Source organism: Squalius cephalus (genome assembly GCF_949319135.1).
Source record: "Squalius cephalus genome assembly, chromosome: 10".
NCBI lineage: Eukaryota > Metazoa > Chordata > Actinopteri > Cypriniformes > Leuciscidae > Squalius > Squalius cephalus.
The window spans coordinates 8,058,333-8,079,328 of record NC_137131.1 but is presented as its reverse complement, the minus strand read 5'-3'; the positions used below and the strand labels follow the sequence as shown (position 1 = coordinate 8,079,328).

The 20,996-nt window shown below is 36.2% G+C and overlaps 1 protein-coding gene across 15 annotated transcripts in view; it reads left to right on the top strand.

Annotated features, from left to right (window-relative positions):
- The window catches only part of chl1b (cell adhesion molecule L1-like b), an 88,051-nt gene that overhangs the window by 53,610 nt on the left and 13,445 nt on the right, over window positions 1-20,996 (top strand). For 11 of the 15 annotated variants that reach the window (XM_079882514.1, XM_079882518.1, XM_079882525.1 and 8 more), the window contains exons 2-22: window positions 740-934; window positions 2,589-2,606; window positions 3,475-3,583; window positions 5,963-6,153; window positions 6,685-6,807; window positions 7,968-8,138; window positions 8,425-8,469; window positions 8,886-8,997; window positions 9,705-9,889; window positions 10,503-10,634; window positions 10,979-11,122; window positions 11,985-12,096; window positions 13,739-13,905; window positions 13,992-14,151; window positions 14,234-14,358; window positions 14,745-14,846; window positions 15,317-15,514; window positions 15,731-15,801; window positions 17,413-17,635; window positions 19,757-19,872; window positions 20,068-20,272. In XM_079882514.1, coding sequence (XP_079738640.1) covers window positions 841-934; window positions 2,589-2,606; window positions 3,475-3,583; window positions 5,963-6,153; window positions 6,685-6,807; window positions 7,968-8,138; window positions 8,425-8,469; window positions 8,886-8,997; window positions 9,705-9,889; window positions 10,503-10,634; window positions 10,979-11,122; window positions 11,985-12,096; window positions 13,739-13,905; window positions 13,992-14,151; window positions 14,234-14,358; window positions 14,745-14,846; window positions 15,317-15,514; window positions 15,731-15,801; window positions 17,413-17,635; window positions 19,757-19,872; window positions 20,068-20,272 — 2,803 coding nt within the window. In that variant the 5' untranslated portion in view covers window positions 740-840. The remainder of the gene's footprint in view (window positions 1-739; window positions 935-2,588; window positions 2,607-3,474; window positions 3,584-5,962; window positions 6,154-6,684; window positions 6,808-7,967; window positions 8,139-8,424; window positions 8,470-8,885; window positions 8,998-9,704; window positions 9,890-10,502; window positions 10,635-10,978; window positions 11,123-11,984; window positions 12,097-13,738; window positions 13,906-13,991; window positions 14,152-14,233; window positions 14,359-14,744; window positions 14,847-15,316; window positions 15,515-15,730; window positions 15,802-17,412; window positions 17,636-19,756; window positions 19,873-20,067; window positions 20,273-20,996) is intronic. The other 4 variants (XM_079882516.1, XM_079882520.1, XM_079882517.1 and 1 more) reach the window with 2 other exon arrangements.

The following is a 20,996-nucleotide window of genomic DNA, read 5'->3' as shown; positions in this document are numbered from 1 at the left end:
GGAAAATGGGTGTGAACTCCATTTGTCTCTGGCCAGATGTCTTGCTGGCGCCAGATTCCAAAAGGTTAAATCAACTACTGATCCCTTACCACACATGACATCACAAGAGAGTGCGATTTAATGGCAGAATACATGACATTTAACTCAAAGTTCATCCAACAAAGCGGTGTATTTCTAGATGCATATTAGGCACATCTGCAAGCTTTGTGATTTACCAGTCTTGTGGTTCTGCTCTCTCTACTGCATCCAGATAATCAAAATCTGTCACTGATACAGTGCCATGAATTCATAATTCAGAATAATTTCAGGAACAGCTGCTGTGCATTACCATAACTGCAGGGGGGCTCCGTTTATTTTATTTCTTTAAGGTTTCATTTTTCGAATTCTGCGTTACGAAGGGGAAGAGGAAGAAAAATATGTGCCTGTCACACATACACCGCCAAACAATTTACAGAAATACAATTCATGTCTCCAGGGACTCGGTGATAGAGAGCTTTAATATGGAGATTCCTCTCACTGATGCATTTCAAGTAAATACAAGTTGGGATAGACATTGACGCAAGTTACTCAGCAGGAGACATGCGGAATATGCAAGTCTTTGTGTCTGTGCAGGTGACAGGGTTGTTTTTATATGTTGTTCAGGAGTCTGTGTATAGTTTATACACTTGTGGGTGTGCGTGTGTTCTTGTTTGAAGCTGACGTCTGGGTGCCAGTAAGAACTGTGTTGTGTTTTGTGCAGGTATCAAGACCCAAGCCTGTGTTGGAGTGAGATGCACTGACTCCTGGAAAACTGCAGCATTCCCTGTCGTCCTCTGCTCACCTCCGAGGCTGTGGCCAGTCATGTGGTTATTACGGAAAATCCTCCTCCTTTTGGGCACTTGCCTTAATATGAGCTGCTGGTCTCAAACTAATGCCCTGGATATTCCACTTGATGGTAAGCTGAATAAATGACTTTTTCTGGTTATATTTCTTATCCCAGTTTATATATTTGATCGTATTTTTGGTGCTTTTTTCAGTTTAGTCGTTTGCCATGTGCATAATTTAGCCAGTTTTTCATGCTCTCTGGAAGAACAATCAGTTATGGAAGAATGTTTTCAACGCAGATTAAAAAAAAAAAGGAAAAAGGAAATTGCCACTTAATTTCTTCATTTCAACTTTTTCATAATTGCAGCTTCATATCTCTATTGCAGCTTCATATCCCACAACTGAGTATTTCAAATATGATATTTCATATACAGCAGTTATGACTTCATATTCATATAATTTGTGGCTTTCTATATCACATTTCGACTTTATTTCTCACAATTGTGACTTCACATCTCACAAATGCAACCTCATATCTCACAAATGCAAATTCATATCACAATTAAGACTTTCTAATTCAAAATATGATATTTCAGATTAAGCAATTATGACTTCATATTCATATATTTTGTGACTTTTTATATTAATTTGTATTTTATTTCACATTTTACAACTGTGACTTCATATTGCGACTTCATATCTCATTATTGCAGCTTAATTTTAATAACTGCATATTACACAATTGTGATATCACTGTAGCAGCTTCATATTTTACAAATTCTACTTTATATCTCAGAACTAACTTCATATCACACGTGTCTGTGTAACTCAGTTACAGTTTAATATAGAGCAATTACGACTTATTCACATATTCATATCAATTGTGACTTTCTATATTACATTTTGACTATATTTTTGTCAGTTGCAACTTCACATTTCACAAACGTGACTTCATATCACAATTACAACTTCATATCACAATTACAACTTCATATTCCAGTTGCGACTTCATATCCCATAATTGAGACTTTATATCAGAATTCCTTCTTTATATCTCATAATTGTGACGTTATATATCACATTTACAATTTGATCACAATAATGCAACTTCACATCTCAAAAAATGCGAATTCACACAGTATATCACCACAATTGCAACTTCATATTCATATTCATGTCTCAAAATTACAAATGTACAGTATGTCTCAGTTGTGTCTTCATATCCCTCAATTACACTTTATATCTCATAATTGTAATATATCCTACAATTACGAATGAATCTCAATTGTGACTTCATATCCCATAATTGCAACTTTATTTTTTATAATTGCAACTTAATTTATTATTTTAATTAATTATTTAAAAAGTATTTATTTATTTTATTTTTTTACTCTGGGAGGAAAACATGCTTCCATAGTGAGCACACTGCTCTTACAACAAATCTTTTTGAAACTGGGTGTTTGTATGCAGGTTCACACAAGTTGAGAGCAGGTATAATTTATTGCTGGGGCTGTTTCCATGGAAACCAGATATAAAGTGTATTTTGTTGATGTTAAATTATTCACAATATATCTTTAGGGCCTGAAAGATATCTTAGGGGAACACAACACTGTTCTTAAGTTTTTTCTTTTCTACTTTTATTTAGTCATTCATGGACCTGGATTTAATTGTTTGTTGACAATTCATTAATTTTTTAGAAGTTCAACAGAAGTCATATCTATGGTTCTAACAAATCCCTGCACATTTGTTTCTCTGTGTTCTCCCTGCTGCGGTGGATTTGTTAGTTTTAGCACGCATGAACAGTAAGTTTGCAATGCCAAGCCATCCAGAAACTAGATAACTTTCATCCGCAGAGGCCACTATCATCCATCAAACATCAGATTTATTTAGAAAATCCTGCAGAAAGGCAGAGATGTGCTCTTTTGTTGGTGACATTTACAACAGTATCAGATAGTGATATCATGGTACCTCATAATTACCATATTCATGCTCCATGATGGTACTTCATTGTATTAAAAACAAAACAAAAAAAACATGGTACTACCATGGTACATGGTCAATATTTTTTTTCTCAAAACCATATCAAGAAAGCCATGGTGCCATTGTTATTTTTTTAGTATTTACTTAGGTTCATTTTCATAGACAGAAACTAATGGTGTGGAAATTGTAACGGGAATGTTTACTCTAATCAAAGCTTTTAGACGATTTTTAAAGTATGTTTCTGTGCATAATGGAAAAACTCCAACAATCGAGCCAGCAAACCACTTTACATTTGTCATATTGAAACCCATACCGCCATTCCATCATGATTCTAGTCGTGCATGTCCAATTTTACACTCAAACTGCATTAGCCATTAGTTTCTTCCTGTTCTAAACCACAAACAAACTCTCATTGACATTATTTGACCAGATCATTTGCCATTGCCTGATAACAACTCGCGCTTTGCCACACAATCAATGATTCAATATCTAATTATGTTCTCCAACAAACATTTTGTTTACCTTTAGTTTTGAATGCATTGATCAAAACAGCCGACCTGATTGTGGAAAATCATTACGATTGAACCAAAGCCATTTCACATCACCATTTGCTGCACGCAGGTTGCATGCTGCCATTTTTCCTCCACAGTTTACTGAGCATTTTTACTTTCTGGCTGTTTCTTTATCTAGTGGAGCAGCTTCCCACAATTACAGAGCAGTCTCCTGCTTCTATGATCGCCTTCCCTTTCGAAGAGAGCTTCCCCGTGAAGTGTGAGGCTACAGGAAACCCTGGACCAGAGTAAGCCGTATACACACTCACAGACTCACACATACACTAGCATTCAAAAGTTTGGGCTCAGTGAGATTATTTAAATGTTTTTGAAAGAAGTCTCGGTAACGGTTTAGAATAATGGTCCGTCATTTATAGATAACTATGCAGGAAGTAATGCAGGACAAATGAGTAGGACTACATTAAAGGGATGGTTCGGAGTAATTTCAACATAGGGTCCTTTGCCTAAACCCCCCAGCCCCCCATGCCCCCCCCCCCCCCCCATAAGCTTTTTTTCCCTTGGTCGAACATTATTAAAGTTAGAGCTTATTTAGAGATATCAGCCGAATGGCTTAGTGCAGGTGCTAATGGATCCAAGGTTGTATCTCGTAAATTACCCCACTAATAATGCCCGGAATGGAACCAAACTTCTACAGTAGTACAAATAGGTTCTGTAACGAGGCATTGGAAAGTTTGTAAGTACATCAGGAATTTATTTAAATAGCACTTGCCTGATGGCTTATGCTACCGCTAGCCCGGTCGTCAAGGTCACTTCCGTGATTTGAGAAAAGCCCGTAAAAGTCCTGGCAGAAAGCGATGCATTTTTTATTCTTTTTTCCGAAGTGTTGACAACTTAGTGTTAACTAATAATTGTTGCAAACTGGTACTACCAACAAAATATTAGTGCATTCCTGGAACTGGGCGTTGTTACACTACATCCTTATGCATCGCTTTCTGCCAGGACTTTTATGGGCTTTTAACTACTATTAACTACTATGGAAACAGCTTAACTACTCATTAAGTAATATAAAATTTAGGACTGAGATAGTTCCTTATTAGGTAATCAATAATTACTGAATGAGATAAGCCTAAAACTATCAACTAACTGACAAATTATGAAGACTACCAATTAATTACTAATCACAGGTTGCATTTAAAAAATACCGTAAAAACAGTAATATTGTGAAATATAATTTCGAATTAAAATAACTATTTTCTAATATATTTTAAAATGTAATTTATTCATGTGATGACAAAGCTGAATTTTCAGCATCATTACTCCAGTTTTCAGTGTCACATGATCCCTCAGAAATCATTTGAATATGCTGAATTGGTGCACAAGAAACATTTACTAGTATTATCACAGTTAAAAATGGTTGTGCTGCCTAATATTTTTGTGCCAACTGTGATACTTTTTTTCAAGGATTTTTTTGACAAATAGAAAGTTCAAAAGAATATAATTTATTTTTAAATATAAATATTCTGTAAAATTAAAATGTCTTTACTGTCATTTACCTTTTAATCAAGTGAATGTGCAGTGCCTTACCTTAGGCTTAGGGAGACCAGAGAAAGTTTGGATGTTCGTTTTTAGGTAGCCTACAGTTTTTTTTTTTTCTCAGTATATGTCTGATTATAAATATTTGATTTACTGATTACAGAAGTTAAGAATTGTTCCAAAATGATCAAATTGGATCAGATTAAATCATGATATAAAGAATCTTATGGTATTTTATAAAACGGTTAGTTCCAATCCTTGATTCTGATTGGTCAATAGCTGTGTTTTATTCACGATAAAACACGTTGATGACCGCTTGAGAGATCGAGTAAGTGAGAGTACCTGCATTTACAGTAGACATAGCATTTTCATTCAGGTCAGTCCTATATTTATAATAAAAACATCCATTTGAATGTCCGCCGCCTTCTGTTGCTGTTTACGGGCAGGGACTATTTTTTCCAGCGGAAGGAAGGTATTTTGTGATTTTACTTCATAAAAGTTGCATAGATACATATTTTTCGGCTTTAATATTTGTATTGTGTGGTAACCGTTAAATAAAAGCAATAAGGTACTTCACCTACCTAACAACGCCCTTCAGCCGTGACTTATTCACGATACAGCACAGCCTCTCGTACCATATTGCTTACATATGGAATCTTAATAACCAAATCTTCAGCTTGAAGTCATGTTATCATTTGTCTTCCTCCACTAATCGCTTGCTTGTTCTAGTTTTGCATTGAAAACTAGACCAAAGATGGAGGGAACGACCTTCAGGAATGACCGCAAGAGCATCATCATGTGCTCGTGTGCTGGTTGATCAACATCACCCGCTATTTTTGCGGGATGAACAGTACAGCTGTGCTAGATCAGCAGCAAACAAGCATTGACATTCAGCAGGGTAGCTAGATCATGGGTAGAACAGCTCACAATATACGCAAAAGCAACATCAGAAACACCCCACAGGCATTTCAAAGCACGTTTCAAAGCCTCGTCTGAGTAATTGATGTCATTTCAAATTTGAAAAACTGAATGTGGAAATCGTCTTTGCATCCTTGTGTTGTTTTCATATTTCAAAGGATAAACACTGAGCGGTGTAATTTCATTTAATCACTGATCTTCTCTTTTTTTTTCAGATTCAGGTGGACAAAGAATGGTCAAGACTTTGATCCGTATCAGGACCCCAGATTGATAACATTAGATGATTCCGGAACATTCACCATTCCCAATAATGGGAATCTCACAGAATTCCAGGGCAATTATCGCTGCTTTGCGACCAACAAGTTAGGAACGGCCATGTCGGAAGAGATTGAATTCATTGTTCCCAGTGAGTAATGCACAACTTTGTGCTGTATGCTCTGTAACGACTCTTTCGGAATGATTTAGAGATCGGTGCCCAATGAAACAACCGCTCTGGTCCATAGTGGGATATCCATTTTACTTGCCCGCTACAAACCCTGGAGCTTTTCTTTCCCTTTCATCACAGTGCATTATGGACCATGAGAAGAGGGCTGATGAAAAATGAGTTTTCTCCTTTCTCTCCATCATTTTTTTGATGTAACATTTCTCATTGTGTTCTGAAATACACCACATAAATCTCCAAAGATGTAACCAGGGCAAAGAGTCATCAGTTACCAAACAAGACCGGTTTTCAATGACTCATTCATCTGGCACATTCAGTTTCAGCAGCGTAATGATGTGTTATTGGCTGGATTTTGGACTAAATTTGGGAAATTGGAATGAATCTCTTTCCAGGAATGCCTTAGGGGAGAATGCCTGTCTTATACTGCCACCTAATGGTGATTTCATTTGTAAAACGGTATGTTAATGGGTTCATTTAGTTTGTTACTCTCTGCAGATGTTCCGAAGTTCCCTAAAGAGATCATTGATCCGATTGAGGTTATGGAAGGTCAGTCAGTCATTCTGGAGTGCAACCCACCTAAAGGAATTCCCCCACTGCAAATCTACTGGATGACAATAGGTAAGTTCTGGTTATTTGGGTTAAATTAGTCTAAGGCACATCCACATTTGGCCTACGGTGCATTCAGTGAATATTGCATAGTTAAAATGATTGGCTGGCTTCTACTTCCCAGTCGGGTGAACAGGTAGTCTACCTTTAAACAATTATTTATAAATCATTTTATATTATTAATTGAATTATTTATAAAAAAGTAATATATTTAAAATGACTATTTTAATAATGTAATATTTAAAGAATGTATTACTTTTGGACAAACAAACAAAAAATTAATAGTGGAAAATCTAATAATCTTAAAAATGATATTACTATAAATACTATTACTATTGAAAATCTGTAAAAATCAAATAAATAAATAAAATTAAAAAAAAAGGAAAAAGTGTAATCATATTACATAGTTGTGCTTGGAGTCAATTGTTTTATTTGTGATAAGGCAATGAAACATTCCAAATTGTGTGGACATATTTTTTTATAGACAAAAATTATAAACACATGCAAAAACAAGACAACATCGTAATAACTGATTAATTATGTTGTAGTCAGTGTATGCTTTATCATGTGAGCTTTTTGTTTTTCTATGCATCAAATATCTTTGTCAGATAAATACTTTAAAGGTAGGGCAAGCGTTTTTCGAAGAGGCTAGCAATAGCGAGCTAGCTTTAAAAGCATAAAATCCCAACCTCCCTTCAGAGCGTCTCCAAAGCCCGGCCTCTTTCAAAACACATGAAAGCACATAGTCTTAAAGCACATAACATTACAATAATAATGGACCAGAGCGTTGATAGTGTTGCCATTGAAGCGCATAAATTAGAGTCACGAACCACTCCGAGTATAATGTTACGGGTTATGGTAATTATGGTGTGAAGGCAGCATAAGCTCATTGTTTTGGTTCAGGAAGAACTGTCCACAGACGTTTGTTCTTCCCTCATATTTGAAATATTTAACAATATATATATATATATAAAAAAAAAAAATCTCATATTTTGATGGTTTAATCGAACTTGTAGGGTCTTTAAAAACAAATATCCCCTCCGGATGTCTCCTCTGGCCACTACTGTATTTATGTTCATTAAAGCAATCATATTATTACTATAATATCATTCTTACTGAGTGTTTTGAGCCTCATTAAATTATTTTTCTCCTATTTTTTTTAAACATCACAGGTCTACAGCACATCGAGCAGGACGAAAGAGTATCAGTGGGTCTGAATGGGAACCTGTACTTCTCAAACGCCATTGAGACTGACAGCCGCAGAGACTACTGCTGCTTTGCTGCCTTCCCGCGCATACGAACCATCGTCCAGAAAACTGCCATGTCCGTCGTGGTCAAAAGCAGTACGTTAAAATACTCATTTTCAAGAGTCTGATTGCATAACCTGGTAATTTCTTTACACGACCAGCATTGGTTTTATACACGCCGGCCATGTGCATCTAATATACATCTCCAGTGTCTCATGTAGTCAATCTCCAAGCGCTTGCTGGACCTCAGCAAATCAGCTTGGTAGATATTGATTCTTCCTGTGATGACTTGTTGGTGTATTTCATGTCCATGTTATCTATTGTTTTAGTTGGTTTTGCATTGCCACACATATTTTTATTTGTCTCCATTTCTTCATCCAAGACAAGTTAATGAAGGACTCAGTCTCTGGTAGCGGCAGAGGTTATGGTGAGTGACATTCATTAGAGATGCTACATGGGCGTAGAGCAGCTTCTTTGTTTTTAATTAGTTTTGATTAATTATCTCATTCCATGTCACATCATACTTGCTTACTCTTTAGCCTACATTTGCAAATCTCAAAGGTTTTCTCTGATTAACTGATGGAAATAAATCATAGGTTCATTCATAACTTATTCTCTGTTCTGGATCTGTATTACTTTTTGTATGTAAAAATACTTCCTTGAATTATTCATTAATGTAAAACAGTTGCAGTTATGTTTGGTGATACTTATGCTGCAGAAATGATTATATTATATTATATTATATTATATTATATTATATTATATTATATTATATTATATTATATTATATTATATTATATTATATTATATTATATTATATTATATATTTTCACTGTTATAAAGCAAACTCTCTCTTGGAGAGGAAGCCCCGTCTACTGATGCCCACAGGAAAGGAGTCAAATACGTATCTGGTGAAAGGCGAAGATCTTCAATTGGAGTGCATCGCAGAGGGGTTGTAAGTGTCATTGTCTAATTTGCATTATTCAGTTGAATTGTAAATCTAATTTAGGGGCATGGAATTTCTTTCAATAATACCACTTGAAATGCATTTAGTGGGAATGCTTAAATGTAGATTATTTTAATAAAAATTTTTTTATTAAGAGCATTTAGATGGATGCATCAAAAATACAGCTATACTACAGTAATATAGCCTACATTATTAAATAGTCTATTTGATCATCCAAACATTATATATATATATATATATATGTATATATATACACACACACACAGTATTTTGCCCAGTATACATTACTATAATGTTTGTTTAAAGTTGTCTGGTCTTTAATACATTTGCAAAATGCTAGTTTAAAAATGTATTTATAAATCATATTATATGACTTTTCTTGACATGTTTTAGTTGTACATTCGTCTAACGTTTTTTAAATGTTATCACTTACTACTTGTTTCAAAACGTTCAGAGAACATTCAAAATTTACTGTATGTTCCCATAAATGTAACATTCCCATTCACATAACCAAGAAAAAATCATTTAAAAACTGGACGTTTTGAAAATTCAGAGAAAGTTCAGAAATAACATTTTTATTATATAACTTAATGGAAACATTAGCATAACGTTCATAGTTCATAGTACATATTTTTGTTTGCTGGGTAGACTCTATATAAATGATTGCTAGCTCATCACTACCATCTGTCTTTCAGCCCCACACCAAAGGTGGAGTGGGTTAAAACAGGCTTCTCCAAACTTCCAGAAAGGGTCGTGGTGGAGAGTCATGGGAAGTTGCTCACCATAGAGATGGTAAATGAGGAGGACGAAGGGAAATATATGTGCAAAGCCAAAAATCCCCATGGAGAGGTTGTGCATTATTTTCATGTGACAGTAGAGGGTGAGTCACATTATTTAATCTCAATGATCTCATAATATAACCACAGTAAATATGCCAGTGTGGCTTTATAAATGGTTTCATATCATGTATGCATTTAAAGTCACTAGTGGTAAAAGTGCGCCATCTTCTGTCCAAAGACAAGAAGTGCTTGCAGGACTGTTTCAGGAGAACTATAAGAAGAGTCCAACTATAATGCTCATTGCTAAATTACTAAACACATTCTAAGGATTCAATGGCCCTTTTTAGAACAATTATGCTATCATTACAGATTACTGTTTATAGCTGAGTATTTTGTCTTTTTATGTATTTTCATCATGTATAGTGTCCTCTTTTTCAATACCCTGACCTTAGTCGCCATATTGAATAAAAATGACACAGATAAAAATTAGGCTGTGATGGACAGATATATCATTAATAGTGTCTATTTTCAAGCAGCAAGCTAGGTCAGGGCACACACACACACACCATCTTCACCTTTAAAAGCTATTTGTGTTCAAACAACAATGAATATTTGGAAATATCTGAGTTCTGACTGCTGCAATTGACTAATCAAAATCATGTCATGTGTGTATAATACATTGTTTTACATGACTCGATTCTCTTGCATGAACAGAGCCTCCTGAGTTTGAGATTGAACCTCAAAGCCAGTTAGGGCCGATTGGATCTGATGTGGTGATCAAGTGTGTCGTGAAAGGAAATCCTCAACCTAGTGTTACATGGAGAGTCAATGGCCAACCGTTGAACGGTAAACATTTATAATTCCTGTCTCAAAAAACTATCCATTAACAATAGACAATTCAGATTATATTGTGCCTACTGACTTCAGAAATGGCGATTTTGACAGATGGGATTATAACTTAATCACCAAAGTGGTGATTATAACTTTCTTAATAACCTGTCAAGCATTGTATGATGTAACGATGTTTGTTAATGAAAATTGTAATTAAGTGTCAACAATGTTTCTGTGTTAATGGGTGTAACTGCATTGCAAATATTTAATCCATTTACGTACGGTCATTTTCAAGTAATAATTTTCATATATCCTGTTACAGTTTTAACAAAACATTTGACCCACATTTTCTATTTCAGAGGTCCCAGCATCCAACAGGAAAATCTTGAAAGATGGCACCATTTCCATCCACAACGCAAACCCCGAAAACAGCGCTGTTTACCAGTGCGAGGCCGCAAACAGACACGGCACCATCCTCGCCAATGCCAACATCATGATTATGAGTAAGCAAACTGTACTCAGCTGTGCAGTGTATTGAATGGATTTTCATTCTAATTAAATATGATGTCTTCGCATTTTGAGAAGAACTAGAATCTAATATTGTGAACAGACCTTCACTGGAGCAGGGGTGAAAACACATTTCAGGGAGGCTCAACCCTGCCTACAACTATGATTCCATATGTCCATATAATATTTTAAGCATGGACTCTCCACCCATTTAAGACAGACCAATCCAGAAATTATGGGATATTCGTGGTTTCATTCAGCTTTGGCCAAAAATCACATAAAACGACCACGGTGTTGCCTGGCCATGAACAAGCATCTGTTTTTTTGTTGGTGTGGACAGGCCCATAAGCAGAGGTGTGATATGGACGGGTTTGTTTAGAGAGTGGAAGGTCCTCATGATTGCACACAGGCTTTAGGGTGGAGCTGTTCTGTCGGTTCTGATCTCCAGACACACTCTCCCTCAGGCAGCCAGATGCTTTTATGTGCGAACAATTTCACCTTCCTCCATTCATATTCAGTTGCTCTAACCAAAGCATGTGTTGCTTTCATCTGAGAGATAAAATAAGCTGCTAAGGATCCTTACTTAAAAAAAAAAAGAAGAAAAGGAAAAAAAAAAAATGAAATTAAATAAAGAAGAAAGAGAAAAACATAAATCTCAATTCTCTCTCCATAACCCTGCAAACCCGCTTACCTCCCCTGATAGAACAGGAAGCTACTTTTCCAAGGACAAGGACTTTTTTTCTTTTTTTTTTTTTACTTAACTGATAACAACGTGCATCACAAGACGAGAGATAAAGAGACTAATCCAATCGTGTTTTGTCGTGTTTAATGGTGCATTGCTGATAACTCTCTCCCCAGACATCCAGCCCCTGATCTTAACAGAAAATAATCTGCAATATATGGCAGTGGAGGGGAAAGGTGTGGTCATGCACTGTAAGGTCTTCAGCTCGCCAACCGCCAGTATTACGTGGTGAGTAGAGCCTGCTGTAGTGGAAGTATTTGTACAGGCCAGCAGAGGGCATTACAGCTCTGGAGGGTTACCACTGCAGTAATAGAGTGTATTTTGTGTGGTTTTGCACTGGTGAAGCAGTTTACTCAAGGGTGGGGCCCTCAGGCTGTGTTTAGCACTGTGATAATGAGGTAAACTACTCATGTGGATCTGTAAGTGTGCTACTGTTAAGTTAAAGCAATAACAGCACAAGTGTTGGCTGTGGTGACTCATTAGAGAAAGCAAAGTGGAATTTTCAGCAGCCACTCAATCTTCAGTGTCACACAATGCTTCAAAAATCATTATAATATGCTGATTTGGTGCTCGAGATACATTTCCTTATTATCAATGTTGAACACAGTTGTGCTGCTTAATATATATATATATATATATATATATATATGTGTATGTGTGTGTGTGTGTGTGTGTGTGTATATATATATTTTTTTTTTTTTTTCAGAAAACTTGATGCTTTCAGGATTATTTGATGAAAGTCAAAAAGTGCAGCATTTATTTGTAATAAAAATATTTTTTAACATTATTAATGTCCTTACTATCACTTACTGTATGCACTTTTTTCAGCAATTTTCAGAAAGATGAGATTCATGTGAAAGCATGGATAACTAATTAATTAGGTATTCTTTGGAAACTGTCAATTTCAAGATTCTCTTCTCTTTTTTTTTCATTTTAATTAAAAAGTATTTAATTTGCTAATCTGTGACATTTATCTTCATACTATGTTGCATTCAAAATATCTTGGAGTGGAATCTTACAGAATTGAGAAATAATTACCTTTACTTATAAATAATTGCAAATAGTGTCCTTGATTTATAAATGTCATTCCACCACACAACATAACTTAAGGGGTTAGTTCACCCAAAAATTACATTTCTGTCATTAATTACTCACCCTTGTGTCTTTCCAAACATGTAAGACCTTCATTCATCTTCGGAACACAAATCAAGATATTTCTGAACCAGCCATAGGCAGCAAAAGGCCCAGAAAGGTAGTAAAGACATCGTTAAAATAGTCCATGTAACTACAGTGGTTCAACCGTAATGTTATGAAGCGACGAGAATACTGTTTGTGAGCAAAAAAAATGTTGCCGCCTATGGCTGGTTCAGAAACCTCTCGGATTTCATCAAAAATATCTTAATTTGTGTTCGGAAGATGAACGAAGGTCTTACGGGTTTGGGATGACATGAGGGTGAGTAATTAATTGCAGAAATTTCATTTTTGGGTGAACTAACCCTTTAACAACATAACCACTATGATTACATGTCCATAACACGACAAGCATGACAAAGCATAAACTTAATGTTTCAAGTTTTTTTCTTTTTTTTTTTTTAGTGAAAGCATTATAATGTAAGTTCAATCAAAATGAAATTTAAGTACAGTTAAAATGTAATGGTGATTAATTGGGGTATGCAAATTTTCAAAATAACATTAATGTTTTATTTTAATAGTTATACCTTATACACTTAACAGTTGATACATATATCAAATAATGTGGCTAAGTTCTGTATCCTATGACTCATATTTTTAATTAAGTAATGTGAACTCCATTATGCACACAATTGGCACTGTTACCTGAGAATGACCCAGTTGGTATATGATTACACAGGAGTAAAGCTGACAGTGCCAATGTAGTGGAAGGAGAAAGGTTTTCTGTTCATAAGAATGGTTCGCTGGAGATCCACAACGTGATGAAAGAGGACATGGGGGAGTATTCTTGTTTCGCTCAAAATACCGAGGGCAAAGTTGCCATTGTGGCAACACTTGAAGTCAAAGGTAAGAGACAAGGTTGACTATATTCAGAAAATTAACCAATTTAGTACATCCCCATAATCCAAAATGACTTTTGTTTTCTTTGTCAGATCCCACCAGAATAGTCGATCCTCCACGTGATTTGCGGGTTTTGGTTGGAACCACTATTCAGTTTTCATGCCAGGCAGAGTCCGATCCTTCCTTCGGTGATGACTTTGAGATCCTCTGGAAAAAAGATGGCATGATTCTCAACGGCAGCGAGAACGCACGGTGAGATAGACAACAGGATGTCGTTCTTTTACAATAGTGAATGTCAGAGCTGTCTAATCAGTGTCTTTGCTGGTGTCTATAGATATATCATGGACGATGGAGTGCTTGAGATCATTAATGTGATCTTTGGAGACCAGGGCTTATACGTCTGTGTGGCCAGAACACCGGTTGACCAAGACATGGCGGTTGCGCAGCTTTCAGTTGTGGGTGAGTTATGTGCTTTTAGTCTTTACAGTTAAGGAAAGTAGAGATAGACACAAGGTTTGAGGGCTGAAATTGGTTCAGCACACGGCACAGGGGGGATTTGGCTACCAGCTGTGTCACGACTGGAATTAAATCCTTAATAAGACAGCACCACATAGTATTTGTTCAAATGAACTAGCTGGAGACACGATCTGGCATGTTTGAAACCAGCTGGAGTCATTTTCCAGGCCCTCCCACCCTCTTCTCCCTATCTTTTCCTTCTTTTCTTCTACTGTCCCCAAAACGTCTATGAAATGGCAACAAAAAAGCAATATCATGTAATGAATCTGATTGAAATCGAGATGCTTAATCGACTGACAGCCCTAAATAAAATGTGTTGTTTTCTTTAGATGTTCCTGATCCACCAGAGGATGTGATCCTGTCTGAACATAATGGGAGAAGTGTGAAAGTGCAGTGGATTCCAGGAGATGACCATAACAGCTCCATTACTGGTAACATGGTCTTAACACCCATATTGCCCATATTGTATATCACTATTTGGGATACACTTTTTAAGGCTACTCATCGACTTGTCATGCAGAATAGTATTTAGTTTGTTTGGTCAGTGTTTACCTCATGTAAATGACTCCACATTATGCAAATTACACTACCGTTCAAAAGGTTTCCAAAACATTTTTTTTTTAATATTTTTGTCTCTTATGCTCACCAAGGCTACTTGTATTGAAAATAGTGGAAACATGCAGTTTTTACATCAAGGGGCTGTTTTCTACCCGATTTAACCTTTACAAACAATTTTCATTGGTGTTACCTAATGTAGTCATGTTGAGTCAATTTAAATGATATATCCTGAGTAAAACCAGTTCATTTTGATTTTTCAACATGTACTGTACATATTTAAGGTTTGAAAAAAATATGTTTTGTGGTCTATGTGCTGACAGTTCTAATTTGAAACTTTGTGCAGAGTTTGTTATAGAGTTTGAGGAAAGCCAACATGAGCCGGGCAGCTGGAGAGAGATTACGAGAATACCTGGAAACCATCATTCCGCTCTGCTGAAGCTTAATGGACATGTGGACTACCGTTTTAGAGTCTCCGCCATCAATGAGGTCGGAAGAGGTTTGCCAAGCCGGGCCACTGAAAGATACAAAACTCCAGCATCAGGTATCTATAAGCTCTCTTGCTGTTTCTCCCAACCACGTCACCTCCATAGACAACAGTGAGCCCAACTTCATCGCCCACTGAACTTTAAAACAACTTGTGAGATAATTGATTTTCCCTGTCGTTTAAGCTCCAGTCTATAAAGTGCATATTTCACAGGCCATTTTTCCACTAACAATTTCACCTCCAACAAAATCCATATTTCTGCTCTTTCCAAAGCACCCGACAAGAACCCAGAAAATATCAAGATCGAAGGTCATTTGCCACATGAAATGGATATCAACTGGGAGGTACGATGCTAAACGTTTAATTCCAATAGTCTTGAGGAATATCTAAGGTTCAAAGCACTGGAAGGGCTGCACAGATAAAGAAGTGCTCTCAAATACAGAATTTCATTTAGTTCTCAAAGCGGGAGAGCAAACTAACAGTGTCAGTTGTTAGTTTCCAATTATCGATAAGCGTATTCCCCGAGATAGGGATTTTTGCATAGAAAAACATGGCTATCTCCACCGTCGTGCTGTTGGGAAAGTTACAAAGCCCTGCAGAAATGGATCTCTCTAGACACACGTTCCCATCAAAAGGAGCCCAGAGTGAGTCTTTAATAAAAAGTAAAAGGAACGGGATGCATAAATTCTGATTTTCACATAAAGGTGAATCTCTTTTACGGTTTCTAGGCTATTATTCGGCCGCCTTTTCATGCTAATACACGTGTACTTTTGTAGAATTATGAGGATTTTCATTGTTAACGGTGGACTTAAATGAGTACTTGCATTTTATTCTGTCTTTTGCTGCAGGACGATTGTAAAAGGAAAGTTAACTGATGTACCTCGGAGCTGTTAAAAAAAATCAATTGTTACATTGTTTGACATCAAGATAAATTGCTAACAATGAACCAGGTCTATCAGCCGTTTACCAGAAAAATATACCCTCATGGGAAAAAAGGGATTATACAATTAATGGATTATATAATTATAACTATAAAACAGTCCCCACAAATGGTTGTACAGCGAAAAAATGCAAAACAAATATATACACTACCGTTCAAAAGTCTGAATATTTCTTTTTGTTCAGTAAGGATGCATTAAACTGATTGAAAGTGACATTAAATGTTTCTATTTCAAGTAAATTAACCTTTCTATTCATTCAAAACGTTTCCTCAAAAACAGTAAGCTGCACAACCGTTTGAAAACACTGATATTAAGAAAAGTTTCTTGAGCACAAAATCAGTATAATAGAAAGATCATGGATCATGTGACACTGAAGACTGGAGTAATGATGCTGAAAACTCAGCTTTGCATCACAGGAATAAATTACATTTTAAAATATATTACAACAGACAACAGTTATTAATAATACTAATAATATTTCATAATAGTATTGATTTTACTGTATTTCTGATCAAATAAATGCAGCCTTGGTAAGCAGAAGAGACTTTCTAAAACATTTTAAAAATCTTACTGACCCCAAACATTTGAACAGTAGTGTAAAGTGTATATACAATTTCTCATCAGAATTCTAATCGTTCAGGTTATTTCAAAATCATAACAAAGAAAACAAAGCATGAATATACAGTTCTATTCAGGGATGTCTTGCTAAATTGCTACTAACCACCTTCAAATGCTCAGTATATCAACTCAGACTAATTCAAAAAGAAAAAGTTCGCCCTTATTCCGGGAAGGAGTGTAAAAGTTAGCCATTCTGATTGTAAAGGTTGATTTCAACCAATGTTTGCCTTTTATTTTTTGTGCAATATGGTCATATGGTCAGCGAGTGAAAGTTTTATGAGCTCGCCCTCTGAGGCTGAGACAATATAAACAGCAAGTGTTTGAGCAACTAAATGCTATTTCCTTTGATTTAGTGTTTCCCGTCACTAACTGAGCTCTTTCGTACTCTTGTCACAGCCATTGTCACCTATTGAACACGACGGGCCTGGTCTGGAGTACAAAGTAAGCTACAGAAGACAAGGCAGCGGAGAGGACTGGATGGAGCACATTGTGAAGAGGCATTCGTTTGTGGTTAAAAACACCCCGACGTTCGTCCTTTACGAGATCAAAATTCAAACCAAGAACCACGCGGGCTGGGGTCCGGACCCTAAAATAATAACGGCATACTCAGGAGAGGATTGTAAGTAGGAGCAACCGCCATTGTGTCTGAGCTGTGGAGATGAAAGTGTGCATTCAAATAAGCCAATACCATTGACATTTCACTCACTGTCAAAGCATTGTGCATGTTTACCTTTGAGAGCTGTACAAAGAAGGTGAAGAATTTGAAAGACACATCTTTTTTTTTTTTTCTAACCTTTTCTTTGTCTGTAAGGGTCTTGTTACATTGCAAATGCCTGTAAATGGAACCCCCCCCCCCCCCCCCACCCACCTTCTAGCGAAAGTGCAGTACATGTGTGACGAGAATATCAACACACCTAGAGGGCAAAGAATGCTGATGAAATACTGTCTTGCCTTTACACAATATCCAAACGGCGGCTCTGATACGCCGATTTGTTTTGCCTTATTGAGGATATTAAATTGCACAAGGGGGAACGATTTCCTCACTCGGAGTCTTTGTAGACTAACAAATGAAATGTTATCATGGCTATGAGCTATTTACATTTGCGACTATAATTATTCTCTTGCCTTCAGTTTTCTTTTGGAGTTGCCCTCCCGATGTTATCTCAGGTCACTACCTCTCTGTGCAATACGCTTAGTTTAGACCCCTTTTTGCTCTCTCTCCCTCTTTCTTATTTCTGTCTTATCTTAGCACATGTTTGCCAGTGTTGGGGAGCAACTGATTTACTCCCAAAATGAAAATAAGCAAATGAATGCTGTTTTTGCACATGCAGATTTCAAGCTGAGCAACCTGAAGTGAATTAGTTCAAATGGATGGTTCATGTAAATGACCATATTTTAAAAATGAGCCACCTGTTTGAATACCTGCATGGCAGAGTTTTATCATTCTAGATTCCTTAATGATTCCAATAAGGATTATTTTAATACTTTCAAGGAAAAAAATATCTGGGGGGGAATATTCATAATTAATGACTTTAAATGATTCATAAGTATAAGCCTGTTCATAAGATTTTTGGAATTGTACTACATTGGTTATGCTTTTGATTCACTAAAATGAACCAGTTTATTTGAGTCATTCAGGAAACTGAATAATGCTGCTGTTTGAGCTGCATGTTTCTGATTCACAAAAAAAGGCTTATAAGAGTAATTTGTTCTGTAATTGGACATTTTTTTCTATCAAAACAACATAAATATATACTCTACATTGCTTAAATGTTGAATGTATTAAATACATTTTACTTGCATGAACATTCAGATTCATATGAAAAAGATTACACATTTTTCATTCTGCAATGTTTCATCAATATGCGTGCATATTCAAGTTTATCCACAAAATTCAGCACTAAAAGTGTGTATGAGATATGGGAAAGAAAGAGGCTGCATATATTTTACAAAATTAATTTAGATACAAGTCTAGCTCAAAGATAAAAAATAAAATAAAAAAACAGTCATGCGTAACATCATGTGTAAAACCTTATTTGATACCAGGGTCAAAATGGACCGGAATGCAAAAAAGTATAACTTTTTTTTTTTAATGATTATATAACTGTTAACAAGAACTGTTAATGATGAAGTGTGTAAAAATCGGATCTAATTTGTGGGTCCTAACCCTAATAGTTATTTATTTAAAAAATATTTCTTCCATCAATATAGTAAGCTACATTTTGCTAACTACCTTTTCAAAAGAATAGCTTAATTAAAGTTTAACTATTTAAATTTATCAGTAGCTTATCTTGGCAAAGTACAGTTTCAACATTGTTTCCCCAACACTGGTGTTTACTAGGATTTATTCCATTATAATAATCAAATCTCTTCTCATTAGCGAGTGTCATATATGATGTCTGTGAGCTTGTGAATGGTGGAGTGTTGTTTATATAGATTACTTAGATTGTGTATGGTAAATAAGTGTTATGTAGGCAATTTGCAATGTGTTTGATAACGAAATGTAGTTACAAAGCATAAAAACAATATTATAGTCCATAACTACATGTAAACAACTATTACCCCCACCACAGTTTTTCCCATGATTACCCACAAAATTACACCACATTTCTTGGTCCTTATTTCGTGGATATAGCTGAATCTAATTCACTGACATTATTTTGATGTAGGAACAGTGTAATTTGAAGGCAGCTATATAGAGCTATTTGTAATATTTCGTTTGCATGTTATTCGTCCATAGTCCCCTCAGCAGCTCCAGAGGATGTAGCCGTAGAAGTGATGAACAACACCATGGTGAAGGTCAGATGGGACCATGTCCACAAGGACAAACTCCATGGACATCTGGGGGGCTACAGGGTAATTCCGCACCAATGTGTCTTTTGCTTTTTAGCCACGGTTTAAAGGCTAATAACCCCTTTTTGTGACCTTGAAGCTCCTCTTGTTTCCCAGCAAGCTGTCAGAGCCTATCCACATGTATTAATCCGTGTTGTTTTTGACTCATCAGCTGTCCCTTCACTATCTACAGACTAATATATCTTCATGTGCTTACAGGTAAGCTGGTGGAGGCTTCGTAGTCTGCTGGACTCAAAGAAAACACACGGCGACAAACACACGGCGACGTTCTCAGGCGAGAGGAACCATGCGGTAGTCACAGGGCTTAGGCCTTTCTCAGAATACAGCCTCATTGTCATGGCCTTTAACAGTAGAGGAAACGGGCCTGGCAGTCATCCGGTCAACTTCAAAACCCCTGAGGGAGGTGAGTGAGGAGAAGATGTGGAAATACTTCAGCTAAACATAATAAACTTGGTTCTGTGAGTGATAAATAAGATGGAAATAGTTGGTTTACCCAAAAATGGCATTGGTTCTGGTTTTTCATGTGACCGTTCATGTCACAGCAAGTTTGAATGTTTGGAAATGAAAATGAGATGAAAGACCTTTGGTACAGGGGAAGATATCTTTCACGGAAGAAAGGAAGTCGCAAAGATTTGGAACAAATGAATGAATAACACTGCCTTGCATCATATTTGCTGAGTGAAATCCCATACTTGTTTCTTTTTTTGAGTTCTGATTCCAAAAACAGTGCCTGTTTTGCTCTAGAACGTCACTTGCTCACAAAATATGATGTGCTGTTTGTAGCATTTTTGCTTTCGACAACTATTTGTAAGGTGAAGAAATCTTGCATCATCCCTTAATCACCAGAAAAACTGAACAAATACACGATCTTCCTCTGAGCCAATTTTCACATGTGCAGTATTACGTTATTTTATATCTAATCATGATTTCAAGGTTAGAATTGTGGCCAGTGAGAGAATCAAATGCAAAAATGACCTAGATGTTTTCTGCTACATCTGGGTATTTTACTACATAACAAACAGTGACATATAGATTTTGTGGAAAAAAAGCGTATTTTTATAAACTTGTGTTTATGTAAAGTTCGTTGACATTAAATGGAGTATTTGAACATATTTGTCCACTCCTTT